Source organism: Oryctolagus cuniculus, chromosome 8 (assembly GCF_051225735.1).
Source record: "Oryctolagus cuniculus isolate XC-2025 breed Fujian yellow rabbit chromosome 8, ASM5122573v1, whole genome shotgun sequence".
Lineage (NCBI taxonomy): Eukaryota > Metazoa > Chordata > Mammalia > Lagomorpha > Leporidae > Oryctolagus > Oryctolagus cuniculus.
This window is the reverse complement of record NC_142874.1, coordinates 79,823,630-79,842,064: the sequence shown is the minus strand read 5'-3', so window position 1 is coordinate 79,842,064 and position 18,435 is coordinate 79,823,630. Positions and strand designations below refer to the sequence as shown.

The following is an 18,435-nucleotide window of genomic DNA, read 5'->3' as shown; positions in this document are numbered from 1 at the left end:
CTTTGCTGTCCATCATATAGTTTTCTTTTTTTATTTTTGTGTATGCATATTTTGTTAGTTTTAAGCACGTTTTCATTTTCTTGACATTATGAGTGAATTTTAAGCCTAATTTTTTAGATTTGTTGTTTCCTGTGGGCAGGAAGATTCTAAAATATCTTTATTTGTAATGAACATGCTTATGTATTTTTTAAAGATTTATTTATTTATTTGAAAAGCAGAGTTACACAGAGTCATAGAGAGAGAAAAAGAAGTCTTCCATTCATTGGTTCACTCCCCAAATGGCTGCAATGGCTGGAGCTGAGCGAATCTGAAGCCAGGAGCCATCCGATGGTTCACTCCCCAGTTGGCTGCAACAGCTGGTGCTACACTGATCTGAAGCCAGGAGCCAGGAGCTTCTTCTGGGTCTCCCATGTGGGTGCAGGGCCCCAAGGACTTGGGCCTGGAGCTCTGTAGATCCAAAGTCAAGAACCAGGAGCTTCTTCTGGGTCTCCCACATGGGTGCAGAGGCCCAAGAACTTGGGCCATCATGATGAACTCATGGCAAAGACTTTGAAATTTGAGCTTCAGGAAAAGTCTGCCTATATAGCCAATTACCTAAAGGTGCTAGTTCCTATCTCTTCCACATAAAGTGTTTTCTGGAATTTAGGGTCCCATCAATTATAAATTGATTTAATAACACTTCTTCCCCTAAACTCCTAAATAAATGACTTCAAGGGTCCAGCATTGTGGCATAGTGGTGGGTAGGGCCGCTGCTTGCAGTGCCAGCATCCCTTATGGACACAGGTTCCAGGCCCAGCTGCTCCGCTTCCAATCCAGCTCTCTGCTATGGCCTGGGAAAGTAATAGAAGATGGCCCAAGTCCTTGTGTCCCTGCACCCACATGGGAGACCCAGAAGAAGCTCCTGGTTTTTAACTTTGGATCTGCACAGCTCCAGCCATTGTGGCCATTTGGGGAGTGAACCAGCGGATGGAAGACGTCTCTCTCTCTCTTTCTATCTCTATCGCTATCTCTGTCTCTGTCTTTACATCTCTCTGTAATTCTGTCTTTCAAATAAGTAAAAAAAAAACTTTAAAAAACTGTATCAGGCAGAACATAAAACAAACAATTGGAGAAGTATTAGATGGTCAATTGAAACTCAAATACCTTTTAAGTCTTCGTGAAGTAAAATTTAAGTAGCATTATTAATCTAAGATCTACCTGATATATTTGAATATTCAGTGTTTTGTAAGTAATATGGGCTCTGGAAGTTTCATCTTTAGAGAACTTGGTAGTAGATAATAATTTATTTGAAGGAAAGCAAACCCTAGGGATGAAACATCATATATATTCAAGTTATTGCATGTATAGCATTTCTGTTTGTTTTAAGTACATCCAGCTTAGGGTTGTACATGAAATCACAATTATAAATCAATTTGCTCCTGATTCTGTGAATTCATACTTATTGCCATTAACATGTCATCACATGTGATATTCTTGGTAAATGTAGCAGAATATAAATTAAAAGTTGATATAAGATAGGTGGGTATTTGGCGTAGCAATTCAAGATGCCAGTTGAAATATCTGCATCCCATATCTAAGTATGTGGGTTCAAATTCCTGTTTTATTTCTGATCCCAGCTTCCTGTTATTGTGTACTCTGGGAGGCAGCAGGAAATTGCTCAAGTACTTGGGAACTTGCCACACGTGTGGGAGACCTGGATTGAGTTCCCAGCTCCTGGCTGTGGCCTGGACTATCTCCAGCTGTTATAGGCAGTTAAGAAGGGAACCAGAAGATGGAAGTGCTCTGTCTCTCTCCATTTTCCTTTAAAAATTTGGTATAGCCTTTATTCCTCTCATACATTTATAAATGAGTTTCCTTGAAAACAAGATGTTTGGGTCAAGTTTTTTTTTTTTTTTAAGATTTTTATTTATTTATTTGAAAGGTAGAGTTACAGACAGTGAGAGGGAGAGACAGAGAGATAGGTCTTCCTTCTGTTCGTTCACTCCCCAAATGTCCGCAATGGCCAGAGTTGCGCCGATCTGAAGCCAGGAGCCAGGTGCTTTCTCCCAGTCTCCAGTGTGGGTGCATGGGAACAAGCATTTGGACCATTTTCTACTGCTTTCCCAGGCCACAGCAGAGAGCTGGATCGGAAGAGGAGCAGCTGGGACTAGAACTGGCGTCCATCTGGGATGCTGGTGCTGTAGGTGGGGGATTAACCTGCGCCACAGCACCAGCCCCTCAAGTTTTCTTTAATAAATGCTTGTAGCCTATTTTACGCACTTGGTAGTTGGAAAGGGTGATGCACCTTCATAATGTAGCGATACTATGCACTGATTCACTACGGGCCCCCTTGCTAAAATTGAGTGTGGTAGTTAATAGAAACCTAATTAAGTGATGAAAGGATATGGAAAGGAAGGGAAGGGAATTTAGGCTTAACTTTCCACTTAAATAATTAAGCTGTGCAGTGATACAGTTGTGGTAATATGTATTCTGTAGTTCTCCTGAGCTACAAATCAGGTTATGCTAGAAAGATTATGCTAGAACCATAGGTGATGTGGCTGTCACAACTCATTTGACTCAAGCAAGAGACCTGTGTGGTCTGTGAAATGGAACTGTGACATTTCACTCTGCCAGTTAGGAGTATGGAGTGGGTCAGAACCACTCTCTATGACAGTTATTTATAGGAAAATGTATTCTCTTCTTTACCTCTTAATTGTTGAAAGCTTTTGAAAAGCAGGATTGTTGACAACACTGATTATGAACTTTATTGATCTTCATAAGATTACCTGCCATACTTTGACTTACAGGATCTTCAACAGTGGGTAAATGGTGCTAATGAACATGGCTTTGTCCTGGTCTCATTTGGAGCTGGTGTCAAGTATCTGTCAGAAGACATTGCTAACAAACTGGCAGGAGCACTGGGGAGATTGCCTCAAAAAGTGATTTGGAGGTAAGGCAGTAATAAAGCTTCTTTGCTTTGATTTTTCCATATCCCTTTGTAGAGTGCACAGGTCTCACTGAAGCACAGCACTTTGAGTCTTCTGGCAAGATTCACAGGATGCTCCTGACTCTTCATTTGGTTTCTTAGTGAAATGGAGTTTAGAAATTAATTCATAAGACTCTGGGATTGATTAAAGAGACCACTGGCCTATTGTGTAGAAAAGAATTTGATTCAGAATGATTTATTCTAGATTCAGATGCATTTGTAGTCACCCTGAGATTTTTACCCTCATTTACTCTTGCATGATTTATTATCATTTTAAACATTTTAGTTGTAGTTGCATGATGCCTTTCAGTATGGTCTTTTAAGTCAATTTGTAAATTTTTTAATTTTAATTTTTAATTAGTTTTTAACAGATTTAATATAGTTGGTAGGTACAATCCTAAGAACACAATGATATTCCTCTCCTCCATTTATTCCCCCTCTTTCCTTGCTCACGTTTTTTTTTTTAGTTCTTGAGATAACTGTTCTAACTTATGTGTGGGAGATAAAATTTAAAAAGCAAACAAAAAAGAAAAAAAAGGAAATGTGTGTGTGTATCAGTATTGGTACAAATATAGTGAATAACTTAGCAGTGAACACTAGTTAATGACAAACCCACAGATTGGCATCAGCTTCCTTTGAGAGACACTAACAGGTGTCTGTGTACAAGGTTTCCAGTCCCATGCTTAAAACATAGATCTAAATTCTTTCTTTAGCATGTATTTATTTCGTGCCTGCATCCAGTGTTGGGCTCTGTGATGTGGTAGTGAGCACTGTCAGCCCCACAGTGCTCATACAGTTAGAAGGGTATCTCTCAAGCCATTACAAGTAGGCTGTGAGTAATAAGGGTCTTTCCTTTATAGCAACTTTGTAGATTTCAGCCTTCGTGTGTCCTGAGCTAAATTGAGATGGAAGTGCACAAGTATTTTATTCTAACTTTTCAGGACTTCTCCCTTCAGATTCTGGTCTACTAAATTTCCTCTTTGGATTTCACCCAGGAAGCACCTCTTCTACTTTATTTAGGATGGTTTGTGTCTGTTCAGCAAGTTCTCGGCATACTCTTAATCATGATTCACCCTTATGGTTTACCTTTTAAAGAGCAGGCAGGGAATAGCCTAATGATGCCCTTTGCTCCATAGAACTGCTGTCCTTGGGGCCCAGCTAAAGAGATGCACTTTCTGGTTTCATACAATACTTGTACCGTCCCTCAGGCTCCAGGTGTTAAGGGTAGGACCCCTGACTGCCCAGTGAAACTAGCCCTTTGTTTCAGCTTCTGGGACTGGTAGGAAATGACTTGATTTCCATTATAGGTTTTTTTGGTTCCTTCCCTCTCTATCTCTGTATAGAGAAGCCAATGGAATATATATCTTCTATCTAAGCAAATTATTTCTGCATCCCTCAAAGAAATATCTTTGGTTCAAAAGAAGCTTAATTAAATGCTTGTTGTTACTGAAGCATGGTTTCACTCTAAGACTACCAATTGTTTGAAATATAGTTAAACCAGATAGTTCATACTATGAACTAGGATTTGATGTCTGAAAAATAAATTATCTGGTGTGCATTTCAGATTTTCTGGAACCAAACCAAAAAATCTAGGAAACAACACTAAGCTCATAGAATGGTTACCGCAGAATGACCTGCTTGGTAAGTCCATGATGTGGGAATGACTACTTGGCTATTGGAGTTTAACTGTGTAAACATGACTTTTGTACTTGAATGATTCATACTATATCTGTGTATTTTATGATACAGTCATTGTGTTTTCTCTGCCATCTCAAGTCTCAAATTTCAGCCCAAAATTCCACATCTTTATTGGAAAGCAATTTGTAAAATAGAAGCACTTGAGTTATAAATTAAAAGCATTAGATCAGTCACCAATTTGAATTATCTGGAAAATATAGGTTAACTTTATAAACTGCCGGTGAATAAAGCTATACCTGATTAATCTCATTGTGTGAATGTAATAAAATTAAAACAATGAACATACGGATTAGTATTATAGTTTTATTACAGATGTGTCTCAGAGCCAAGGAATATTAGAAGTTACTTATTTGTTTGAAACCAAAGAAAAATAGAAGACCAGGGAAACAGTTGATTTATTTTTACTTTTAGTCATCTGCCTCAATTTCCCCATGAATCACCAGGTGTTGTGGAAGCACATTGTTTCTTCTGATTTATTTCTTGGGATTTTTATGCTCAATTCAAAATTGAAAGTACTTTATATAGATCATTTAATTATATTTGAATCTAAATTATTTAACTCTTTATTCAGAAAGCAGATAAAATATAAATTTTTGTTTTTTTTTAAATTTATTGAAAATATGTCACTATCCTTTAATGTAATATTTATTAAGAAAATTATAGGGCAAGTGCCGCAGCTCAATAGGCTAATCCTCCACCTGCGGCGCCGGCACCCCGGGTTCTAGTCCTGGTCAGGGCATCGGATTCTGTCCCGGTTGCGCCTCTTCCAGGCCAGCTCTCTGCTGTGGTCTGGGAGTGCAGTGGAGGATGGCCCAAGTGCTTGGGCCCTGCACCCCATGGGAGACCAGGAGAAGCACCTGGCTCCTGACTTCGGATCAGCGCAGTGCGCCAGCTGCAGCGCGCGGGCTGCAGCAGCCATTGGGGGCTGAACCAATGGAAAAGGAAGACCTTTCTCTCTGTCTCTCTCACTGTCCACTCTGCCTGTCAAAAAAAAAAAAAAAAAAAAACTAATAAAATAATATACACATGACTTTAAATTAAATTATATTTTTGAAAATGGGCTTTTAAAATGTATTTATTTTTATTTTCTAAATTTTTGAAAGGCAAAGTGACAGAGGCAGAGACAGAAGTAGATCTTCCATCTGCTGGTTTATTGTCTAAATGGCCACTGTGGACAGGGGCCAAAGCCAGGAGCCAGCGGTTTCATCCAGGTCTCCCATGTGGGTAGTAGGGGTCCAAGAACTTGGGCCATCTTCCACTGCTTTTCCAGGCGCATTAGCAGGGAGCTGGATCAGAAGTGGAGCATCTGGGACTTGAACCAGCACTTTAATATATGATGCCAAAGTTGGTAGAGTGACTTAACCTGATGTGCCATAACACCAGCTGTACTTTCTAGAAACTATGGTGGTCCCTCTAGGCTGGCGCCGTGGCTCATTAGGCTAATCCTCCGCCTTGCGGCGCCAGCACACCGGGTTCTAGTCCTGGTCGGGGCGCCGGATTCTGTCCTGGTTGCCCCTCTTCCAGGCCAGCTCTCTGCTGTGGCCAGGGAGTACAGTAGAGGATGGCCCAAGTGCTTGGGCACTGCATCCCATGGGAGACCAGGATAAGTACCTGGCTCCTGCCATCTGATTAGCACTGTGCGCCGGCCTCAGCACGCTGGCCGCGGCAGCCATTGGAGGGTGAACCAACGGCAAAGGAAGACCTTTCTCTTTGTCTCTCTCTCTCACTGTCCACTCTGCCTGTCAAAAAAAAAAAAAAAAAAAGAAAGAAAGAAACTATAGTGATCCCTCTAAAAATCAGCAAATTGGACTTCATGACTTTGAAATAGTAAAGAATTATAGATATATATATATAATATACACATACTATGCTTATAATATATGCATATGTATAATATATACATGTGTTATGTATATATCATATATACTATATACATAATAAATCTTTTTCATGTAATTATTAATATGAGAAAACATCAACAATTTCATGGAAAATGGAATTAGAAGATAAGTTTATTTTAGTGAAAGTTTTGAAATCTATGTATACAAGGAGGCTCCAAAAAGTCATGAAAAAATGTGTTTTATGAATAAAAGTGACTTTCTCTGGATGATAAAACTGAGAAAAAAGGAAGACAAGAAAATTTCCATTTCTTCACATTTATATTTTTCTTTTTCTGTTTTTTTCCTGTTTTTACAATTATGACTTCAGATTCCATAGAAAGTAGGAAAGTAGCAAGAAGTTTAAATTTGATGACTCGACTCTGGGCTATCACAAAGTCATAGTGTGGGGGCCGGCGCCGTGGCTCACTAGGCTAAAATTCTGCCTGCAGTGCCGGCATCCCATATGGGCGCTGGTTCCACTCCCGGTTCCTCCTCATCCAGTCCAGATCTCTGCTATGGCCTGGGAAGGCAGTGGAGGATGGCCCAAGTGCTTGGGCCCTGCACCCGCATGGGAGACCAGGAGGAAGCACCTGGCTCCTGGCTTCTGATGGGCGCAGCGCCGGCTGTAGCAGCCATTTGGGGGGTGAACCAATGGAAGGAAGACCTTTCTCTCTGTCTCTCTCTCTCTCTCTCACTGTCTAACTCTGCCTTCAAAAAAAAAAAAAAAAAGGTAGTGTCACAGTGTGACCCTGTTATTCAGGATCGCCGAAGCTTCTATGACATGGAACTCTCCGGCAAGTGCAGTACTCAGTGCCCACTCCTGAACACCATCCTCAAGTCTCTCATTCTCTTGGTTTCCACAGTCTCAGCTCTCTGACATTTCCAAGATTAATGTCCTTTAAAATGTTTTTATTTGTATGAAGGGAGCAAATTCATGCATTTTGTATATACAGTTTTAAGAGTGTAGTGATAATTCCCACCCTAACCTCTCTCCCTCCCTCACTTGCTCCCACACTCTGTTCTCATTGTTTCTTATTTTTCTTTTATAACTTGCAATGGCATACTTTCAGTTTGCTTTTTTTAAAAAAAAAGTTTGTTTATTTATTTGAAAGGCAGAGTTAGAGAGAAAAAGAGAGAGAGAGAGATCTTCCATCTGCTAGTTCACTCACCAAACAGCCACAATGGCCGGAGGTGGGCCAGGCATCTCCCACATGGAAACAGGGGCCCAAGTATATGTGGCATCTTCCACTATTTTTCCAGGCCATTAGCAGGGAGCTGGATTGGAAGTGGAGTAGTCGGGACTTGAGCCGGTGCCCGTATGGGATGCTGGCATTGCAAGCCATGGCTTTACCCTCTACATCATGGCACCAGCCTCTCAATTTACTTTATAATCATAAGCTTAACCTTCCACAAAATAAAGAATTCAACAAGTAGTAAATAGAAAAGGGATTGTTCCTCAGGAGTATAGATAAGAGCTGTAAATAATAATCAAATCTCAATAAGTGGGATTAATGTCCTTTTTAACTCTAGGCTGCATGTTTGTGGATCCCCTAGTGGTTTTTAAGCATGATTGATACATTCCTTCAGGATGGGAAGTAGAAACCAAATCACGTTCTCTCCCTCATTCCTTGCTACCTCTCTCTCTCTCTGCATGACAGCTTGGCTTTATTCTTACCAGCCTTGACATTGTGGTTTTGTTCAAGGAAAGGGGTTCTGCTGTTAAAAAGAAAGCTTGAAATCCACATGTGGGACATATCCTTTAGTTGGACCTAAGACTCTTGGAAGCCATTTGTGAGCTATATCTAGTGACAATGACTGACGCTCGCCACTGGGCTTTCATACTGGAGCGCTCTGGGTACCCCGTGGAGGCTGTGATTAACACACAGTTTTTGTACCTGGTGTGTGTATGTTTAAAAGACTTGTGTTTCTACCAACTATGATTTCTTTTTGGCCAATAACACATTTCTTAAGTACAGAGTTTGCTTTTCTTACACTTAATATGCAAATCTTTCCATCTTTTATAAAATATATGCTATTATGCGTGACGACTGACTGAACACCAAGAGGGAAACCTGTTGGAGTGAGGTGGACACTATGGGAAACGGTGGCTTGATCAGCATAGCCCTGACTGTTAATGAACAACTTAATACATTATCCCTCTTAGTAGTTTTTTTATCTGTTCTACTTAATATGACTGGTTTAGATCTGTAATTGATGCACAGTTATTCTTAAGTGTTGAAAATTAACTGAAATGTGATCCCTGTTGAACATGGTGGTGGGAATGGGAGAGGGAAGAGATGTATAATTTGGGACATGCTCAGGCTGACTTGCCCCAAGTGGTGGAGTTGGAAGCATACCAGGGGATTCCAATTCAATCCCATCGAGGTGGCATGTACCAATGCCATCTCACTGTTCCAGGTGATCAGTTTCAGTTCACAGTTGGTCATGGTGGAGGGACTGGGAGTCAAAGGGAGCACATAGACAAGTCTAGTACCTGCTAACGCTAACCGATGGAGTAAATAAAGGGGAGAGTGATCCAACATGGAAAGTGAGATACTCAGCAGACTCATAGAATGGCAGATGTCCTAGATAGCACTCTGGCCTCAGAATCAGCCCTAAAGGCATTCGGAGCTGGCTGAAAAGCTCATGAGAGTATTTCAGGCATGGAAAGCCAAGACACTCTGGCAAAAGATCTCTGCGAGTGAGATCCCAGTGGAAAGAACAGGTCATCAAGGAAGGAGGTACCTTTCTCTGAAGGGAGGAGAGAACCTCCACTTTGACTATGGTCTTGTCTAAACAAGATAAGAGTCGGTGAACTCAGAGGGCTTCCATAGCCTTGGAAACTCATGACTGGAGCATAGGGGGATTGCTGATGCCATAGACAGGAGTGTCAATTGGTAAAGTCAACAACGGGAGTCACTGTGCACTTGCTCCTCATGTAGGATCTCTGTCCTTAATGTGCTGTACATTGAGATTTAATGCTATAACGAGTACTCAAACAATATATTTCACTTTGTGTTTCTATGGGGGTGCAAACTGTTGAAATCCTTACTTAATGCATACTAAACTGATCCTCCGTAAAAAAAAAAAAAAAAAAAAAAAAGAAATTATCAATTCCCAACTTGACTCTCACTGGGATTAAACATGACAATAGGTCTGCTCTGATTTCATCATCATTTAAAAAAAATCATCTATTATTTTTCACTTTATGTTTCTGTGTGGGAACAAACTGTTGAAATCCATACTTGATGTATACTAGGCTGATCTTCTGTATATTAAGATAATCAAAAGTGAATCTTGATGTGAATGGAAGGGGAGAGGGAGTGGGAGGGGGGAGGGTTGTGGGTGGGAGGGACGGTATCGGGGGGAAGCCATTGTAATCCATAAGTCGTACTTTGGAAATTTAATTTAAATAAAATTTAATTTAATTTAAATAAAAGTTTTAAAAAAATATATGCTATTATGTAGGAAAGCAAATCTGGGTTTGGAAATATCTCATTAATTTTGACAAACCCCCTCTTTTATCTCCATGACAACTAGAGGTGACATGGTATCCCATATATTAAAAGATTTTTTTAAAAGATTTTCTTTATTTACTTGAGAGGTAGAGTTACAGACAGAGAGACAGAGACAAAGGTCTTTCATCTGTTGATTTACTCCCCAAATGGCCACAGCTGCTGGAGCTGAGCAGACCTGAAGCTAGAAACCAAGAGCTTCTTCAGGTTCTCCCATGCTGGGGGAGGGGACCAAGTACTTGGGCATCTTCTACTGCTTCCCAGGCCACAGAAGAGAGCTAGATCGGAAGAGGAGCAGCTGTGACTAGAGCTAGTGCCCATAGAGAATGCCAGTGCCAGAGGCGGAGGCTTACTCCACTGTGCCACAGTGCTGGCCCCACAACTGATTTCTATAAATGCTTCTCTACTTATTTGTATCCCCAAAATATGAAATTAAACTTTAATGCCAATATAACTTGAATACTGCAAATAGTGACTACTTCACAATGTTTCTGTATAGATAAACACATAAATTCTAGAATCCTGTACTAAATTGGTACATAACTTTTTTATGAAGAGAATTTGACTTTAACATTGATAAATGCCTGAGTAGCTACCAAATAGGTGTCAACTTTTAGTAGAATGTGGAGGTACCTTGCTGTTTTCTGATACTTTTTTGCTTTCTTTGACTTCCTGTTAGTTACTGGCCATTTAAATATGTGATGCCATTCAGGTGATGTGATGAAGAGAAAGAAGGAACATACTGTTTAAAGCTACATTTTTAAGTGTTTAAAATTCTTTTGATTAATATATACAAATCTATTATTTTTTAACTTTTATTTAATAAATATAAATTTCAAAGTACAGCTTATGGATTACAATGGCTTCCCCCCCCTCATAACGTCCCTCCCACCCGCAACCCTCCCCTTTCCCGCTCCCTCTCCCCTTCCATTCACATCAAGATTCATTTTCGATTCTCTTTATGTACAGAAGATCAGTTTAGCATACATTAAGTAAAGATTTCAACAGTTTGCTCCCACACAGAAACATAAAGTGAAAAATACTGTTTGAGTACTAGTTACAACATTAAATCACAATGTGCAGCACACTAAGGACAGAGATCCTACATGAGGAGTAAGTGCACAGTGACTCCTGTTGTTGACTTAACAAATTGACACTCTTGTTTATGGCATCAGTAATCACCCTAGGCTCTTGTCATGAGCTGCCAAGGCTATGGAAGCCCCCTGAGTTCACCAACTCTGATCATATTTAGACAAGGCCATGGTCAAAGTGGAAGTTCTCTCCTCCCTTCAGAGAAAGGTACCTCCTTCTTTGATGACTCATTCTTTCCACTGGGATCTCACTCACAGAGATCTTTCATTTAGTTTTTTTTTTTTTTCCCCCAGAGTGTCTTGCTTTCCATGCCTGAAATACTCTCATGGGCTTTTCAGCCGGATCCGCATGTCTTAAGGGCTGATTCTGAGGCCAGAGTGCTGTTTAGGACATCTGCCATTCTATGGGTCCGCTGTGTATCTCACTTCCCATGTTGGATCGTTCTCTCCCTTTTTGATTCTATCAGCTAGTATTTGCAGACACTATTCTTATACAAATCTATTATTATGTATATAATAGTGTAATAAGTGTAGATAAAAAAGTAGTGAAATTATGCTTTAAAATTATGTATGTGCAATGTATTTTACTATAATGTAGACTTTTAAAAAATATTTATTATATTTATTTGAAAGGCAGAGTTAGAAAGAGACATGTACACAGAGAGAGAAAGAGAGAGAAAGTGAGAGGGAGAGAAAGAGAGGTCTTTCATCCACTGTTTCACTTCCCAAATGGCTGCATTGACCAGATCTGGGCCAGGAGTCAGGAGTTGCTTCTTCATCTCTCACGTGGATACAAGGCCAACATTTGGGCCATCCTCTGCTGCTTTCCCAGGAGCATTTGCTGAGAGCTGGATCAGAAGTGGAACAGCTAGCTAGGACTAAAACCTGGGGCCATGTGGGATGCTAGCATTGCAAGTCATGGCTTTCCCCACTGTGCCACAATGCTGGTCCCAATGTAGTGAGGACTTTTAAGAAATTTCTGGAAAATTATTATATAATGTTATAATACATGTTATTATAAATTATTATTGTAGAAGATAACTCTGTCTTCTAGAGTGATAGTATTGTAAGTTGTTTTTTTTCTTATCCTTCTTAAGGGCATTCAAATATTAAAGCCTTCCTGAGTCATGGTGGTTTGAACAGTATTTTTGAAACTATGTACCATGGTGTGCCTGTAGTGGGAATCCCACTCTTTGGAGACCATTATGATACTATGACCCGGGTCCAGGCAAAAGGCATGGGGATATTGCTAGAGTGGAAGACAGTTACGGAAGGAGAGCTCTATGAAGCATTGGTGAAAGTGATCAATAATCCCAGGTAAGGTTTCAATTAATATCAAATATCTATGATTATATCTGTCACCTATACCTATACAGTATATTGTCAGCATCCAGTTATTATCAACAAATTATTAATAAGTCAGTTATGGAAATATCCTTTGTATTCCCATGATAATGTATTTTCCGTGAACTGTGTAATTTGAAAAATATAAATAGCAGTCATGTGGCTAGCTAGGTTATGATGACTCTGAGTAATTATCAGGATTTGCCACATTGAGGACAGAGAACGTGTAATGGAAAAAATCATTAGATTCCTACAGTGTGTCAAATTCTATGTCCATTTTAATTTAATACTCATAGCAATTATAAATCACAGTTTTCATTATAGATATTATAAAGGACTTGAAACTCTAAGAGCTTTAGTAATTTGCCCCCATTCACACAACTATGGAGGTAAAATTTGCAGCCGGGACTGACTGCCCAGCTAGTGTTCTCTGTAGTCTGCAGTAAGGCAGCTGCTGCTGGGTGGTCCTAGCACTGGGTGTTCTTGAAATGCTGAGATTTAGTTAGGTGAAAGGTGAATCAGAATTTTATTTTATTTTGTTTTTTAGATTCTTGATGGGTCCTGAGTTAATCCAGTTCATAAATGAATCTGAAAGGTTGGAGAGCTGGCCTGTGTAGTTTCAAAACAAAGCAGCGGTTTCTGCCATTTTTTAAAAAGATTTATTTATTTATTTGAAAGGCAGAGCTACAGAAAGGCAGAGACAGAGAGAGCAAGAGAGGGGTCTCCCGTTTGCTGGTTCACTCCCCAAATGGCCGTAACGGCAGGTGCTGCACCAATCCGAAGCCAGGAGATCCTTCCAGGTCTTCCACATGGGTGCAGGGACTGAAGGACTTGGGCCATCTTCTGCGGCTTTCCCAAGCCACAGCATAGAGCTGGACCAGAAGTGGAGCAGCTGAGACTCCAACTGGCATCTATATGGGATGCTGGTACTGCAGGCAGTGGCCCTACCCACTATGCCACTGCGATGGCTCCAGTTTCTGCCATTTTTAGATACGATGTTTATTATCCATTTCAATGACATTAAAGATTTGAAAACAGCAAGCTACTTCTGTTTATACCTGGAGGATATGGCTTAACACAGAATTAAGAAACGCTGCTATATTGTAAAGAACAATCAATAAATTTTATATAAAATGATGCTGTTGGATTCAAATGAGGCTTAATGTTCTGCCTTTATGTGGGCTCAGAAGTGGTCTTCATGCTGTAGCCCTATGAAGGACTCTGTGTTGCAGGACTCTGGTTACAGCTCTGGCACTTGGAACAAAACAACAATAGCAACAACAACAACACAACCCCCCCCCCCCCCCCCCGCCATGCACACACACACAGAGCTCATATAGTCTTTTTTAGGAAAGTTTTATAATGTATAGTTCTAGAGTAGAGTTTCTTGGGTGGTGTAGAATTGCACAGTTGCTGGAATTCAGGCCCATGAAAAAGAAAAGAGCAAAAAGTGTGGTTATTTACAGGAAGTTAGTGTGACTGTGTTTTGTTAGGTATGAGACAGACTGAATCAAAGAGAGAACTTGTTTTAACCTTAGATCACACTGCTGTTAAATTCTAGCAACAGAATCTTGAAGTAAACCTAAATTTCAGAATTTAAAAAAAATTATATAGTGAATAAATTCATGTTATTTCAAAAGTTTATATATGAACCATTGTTTACTGTAGAAAGAGAGTTATGATGACATCTTAATACTTGGGTTTTGTACTTTTAACAGCTGGGTTTATTATTTAACAGTAACCTGGTCGTGAGGCATTGGTGAGAGAGAAAAAGTGCCTGTGGAAAATCACTTTCTTTCATCTTATGTGACCCACTAGAAAGAAACCCATAAGAAAAAGCCTTCACTTGATCTCTCCCTCAGTCCTAACACACTGCTGTTCACACTTCTCAAATTTGTTCTCATCTGTTAGAGCTTAATGTTTAGGGCTAAAATCATAAAAAGAGTCATCCAATCAGTTCATAAATTCTGAGTGGATTTTTCATTAGTCACTGTATTCTCACTCCTGCCTCAAATTTCTAGCTGCTTTCTGGATCTTTCCTTCCACTCCATCACAAACTGTCATGACTGTTCCCAACACTCCTTGTGTTCTGTATCCATGTCCTGTTAATTGGCTCTACCATGTGAGCCATGCAAGCTGGAAACATTGCAATTACATTTGATTATGATGTCATGTACGGCTTCACAGGTTGGAGCATTTTTCAACCCTTTTTGTATGTGTAATAAAGAATATGTGCATGTCATCATGTGGGATCTGTCCTTAGTGTGTTGTCCAATGTGAAGTAATGCTATAACTAGTACTGACACAGTATTTTACACTTTGTGTTTCTGTGTGGGTGCAAACTGATGAAATCTTTACTTAATGTACACTAAATCGATCTTCTGTATATAAAGATAATTGAAAATGAATCTTGATGTGAATGGAATGGGAGAGGGAGTGGGAGATGGGAGGGGTGTGAGTGGGAGGGAAGTTATGGGGGGGAAAGCCATTGTAATCTATAAACTGTACTTTGGAAATTTATATTTACTAAATAAAAGTTAAAAAAAAGAAAATTAAATGTCACTGCTAAAAATGGTGGAACAAAATTCTGCATTTTTTTCTCCACCCTCTCTTTTACAATCTAATAACTACACTCCCCTTCCTGCTTGATACTACTGGATGAATAGTATTTAAAAGCTTATAGAGAGAAGGACTATGTGTGAGTAGTGAGTAAAGAGAGTAGAATTTGGGGTCTAAGTTTGAATCTGAATTTCAGCTTTGTAGTTGTAATGCTTTGATTTACATCTTCCTTGCCAGTATGAAATGTGTAATATTGGGTAATAAATATAATAAGATAATGTGTTTCAGGCACTTAACACAGTGCTTGGAACAGAGTAGGTGCTTGATAAAGGATCGTTGTTTTGATTTTCCCAGAGATACAGAAATAAAGAACTGTGTGTATACTTGACCACCCTGTGTTTTGTCTCCACCCCATAGCTACCGTCAGAGGGCCCAGAAACTTTCAGAAATTCACAAGGATCAACCTGGTCACCCTGTCAATCGAACTGTCTACTGGATAGATTACATTCTCCGCCACAATGGAGCCCACCACCTGCGTGCCGCTGTCCATCAAATCTCCTTCTTTCAGTATTTTTTACTGGATGTTGCTGTTGTGTTTTTGATTGGTGCTGCCTTGTTTTACTTCCTGTTGTCCTGGGTGACAAAATTTATCTACAGAAAAATCAAAAGTCTATGGTCTAGAAATAAGCATAGCGCAGTTAATGGACATTACCACAATGGAATACTCAATGGCAAGTATAAAAGAAATGGCCATATTAAACATGAAAAGAAAGTGAAGTGATCCAACAGCCAGGGTGTTGGAATCAAATCTGTTGTCATTGAATTTTTACTGCTATAATTTAGTCTAACAGCTACTAAAAGGAAAACATCAGTAAAAGCAATTTTAACAGTCCCTTATCAGATCTTACTAATGAAATTCTGTGGAATGAAGATGGCTGTAAGAAGCACAAACCTAAAATGCAAAAAAAAAAAAAAAAAAAAAAGGAAAGAAAGAAAGTGTTTTTTCCGAACACTGATGCAGAAAGTTTTGGCACTGAAACTTTTAGAAGCCTTAATTATTTAAATCAATTAAGTGATTGTGTCAGACCTTAGTTTTAAATCTTGTTATCTGTGTGTGTCCCAGATAAGGAATGGTTTCCTTCCTCTAAGTAATATTTGTATGTGTGTGTATGGGTGGGTGTGGGTGTGGCTGTGGCTGTGTGTGTTTCTCTTAATAGAGAACATATATCTTGGCTGCTCATTACATTTGTTGAGGGTAAAACATTCAGAAATGAAGTAAACACACAGGTTCCAGATGTGTCTCTTGCAGCATTTAATCTGTGTGAATTCAGAACACTAATATGAAAGAACACTTTTCCCTCAAAAATGAATAGAGGAAGAAAATGAAGATATAGGTGGTATAGTTTTTTTGTACTTCTTGTTTGGTTCATTGTTTGTGTTTTCCTTTGCTTACAGACCATGAATACTTCTGTGGGGAAAACATGTAATAAGCAAATGTATGATTGCTTGTCACATTTTACTTTTGTTCTCCTTCCAGTAATTTTCCTCTAGAAGAATTTTAGGTTTTTTTTTTTTTCTATTCATTGTAATGAGAGCCATTATGTTAACTGCGTCATTAAGACAAAGCAAAAGGCTATGACTTTTGTTCAAAGTACTAAAAATTATCATTTACATGACATTTTAAAACCGGGCCATTATTTGTTTATATAACTATTTGATGGCTTTTCTATAATGTAACTTTTGAATGTTCAGGTGTTACATTTCCAAAGTTTTAACTCTAAGAAATCATCTCATCCCTGTGTTGCCTAAGCCACACAATCTATGTCACATAGGTGCCAACACTTTTCCTGGAACATTCACAGTTCTCCATCTTGGTACCTGCTTTGTCTGGAGAGGTTTGAGATTCTGTTAGCAAATCAGACTTTACCGTGATACACAGATGTGACAGAGAAATTGTACCACTTGTTCATGGGAATGAGTTTCTCTTACTGCCTTCTCCTCTGCTGCCCCCACCGCAGCAGCCTTTTCCAGTCATTGTGCAGACATGGAGCAGTGGCAGTATTCATATGAGAACAGGGATGCAAGGCACAGGCATCACAAAACCAGGACCTCCCTGCTGAACCGTTCACTTGTCGGCAGCCATGGGTTTATTCCATGTCATTCTGTTTACTTAGCATTTGCACTACACATGTTGAGTGTATGCTTTATTTATTTGTAGTTTGAAATCCCATGTCTGACAGCTGAGAACAGAAAAATACAACATTTACCTGATATCATTCACTAATATGGAGGAGTTGTGAAAATTCTAGAATGTTATAAATCCTTGTCATACACTATGACATACAATTTCATTACACTCCCACCAGGAGCCTCTCCCTTATATCTAGAAATAATGTCACAGGTAGTTTTCTAATGTACAGTGCAGACAAATGTACTGCTCTCTGAATACTTGAAGAAATGGTATTATACATATAAGTCTGTTAGTTATACCTTTTCACAATCTTATCATACTGTTGACATTAAAAGGGAAAAAAAGACAGGCAATGAATGGTGGGATGGTAACAGGACTTAGAGTGTATGAATGAGTTGATTTTACTTTTTTGGAATTTGATGAATTTGACAGTAGGCACTGACTGGATGATTAAGCATAAGGTAATCTCCACTGTGATAAAAATTTAATAAACATGATTTAAAATAGAGAAATGTTGTTGGAATAAGATTTTATTTGACAATATTATTTATATTTGTATATATATCCATTATAAACTTGTTTCTAAGACAGGTCTCACAACTTTTATTTGTATAAATGAGTGTGAAAACAATGTATTAAATGTGAGAATGTTTTTTATTCTTATTAAACAAGAGGATTTACCTAACAGGTACATCAACATGGATCTTAAAATTCTGTCCCAGAACTAACTAAGAATGTTAACTGTAGGTATTTACAGATCACTGTTTTGTTTTTTTTTTCTAGTAAGTTTATTGTTAGCCAGTTTTTGATAAATAGAATGATTTTAAATTTTCCACACTTGGGCTAGATTCTCTAATAAAGTAAAATTTTCAAGAAAGTATTTATTCATTTATTTTTCAGAAAGAATCTTTGCAGTTATTTAAATATTTCTTTGGTTGGTGTCATCATGTCAGACAAAAATGAGAAGTAATATATTATCCCTTTAGTTGTGGATGTCGAAGACTGAAGAGAGCTCATGTTTGGGTTAAAGCAATTGTTTAAAGTTGAAGTTGAGAAAAGATCTCTAAATATTCTATTCTCAAAGGCAGCTATGAAAATTCAGTGATTCCAGATTGACTGCTTTAAGAATACAAGAACCAAAATAAGTTGAAAAACAACTGTAAGAGATAATTTAGTGTGTTTTATTGAAAAT

At 38.9% G+C, this 18,435-nt stretch overlaps 1 protein-coding gene across 6 annotated transcripts in view; it reads left to right on the top strand.

The window, feature by feature from the left end:
- The window catches only part of UGT8 (UDP glycosyltransferase 8), a 101,485-nt gene extending 83,365 nt beyond the window's left edge, over window positions 1-18,120 (top strand). For all 6 annotated transcript variants that reach the window (XM_017347341.4, XM_089302889.1, XM_008267465.5 and 3 more), the window contains 4 exons: window positions 2,787-2,929; window positions 4,530-4,606; window positions 12,247-12,466; window positions 15,470-18,120. In XM_017347341.4, the coding sequence (XP_017202830.3) occupies window positions 2,787-2,929; window positions 4,530-4,606; window positions 12,247-12,466; window positions 15,470-15,833 (804 nt within the window). In that variant the 3' untranslated portion in view covers window positions 15,834-18,120. The remainder of the gene's footprint in view (window positions 1-2,786; window positions 2,930-4,529; window positions 4,607-12,246; window positions 12,467-15,469) is intronic.
- Window positions 18,121-18,435: the final 315 nt, after the last annotated feature.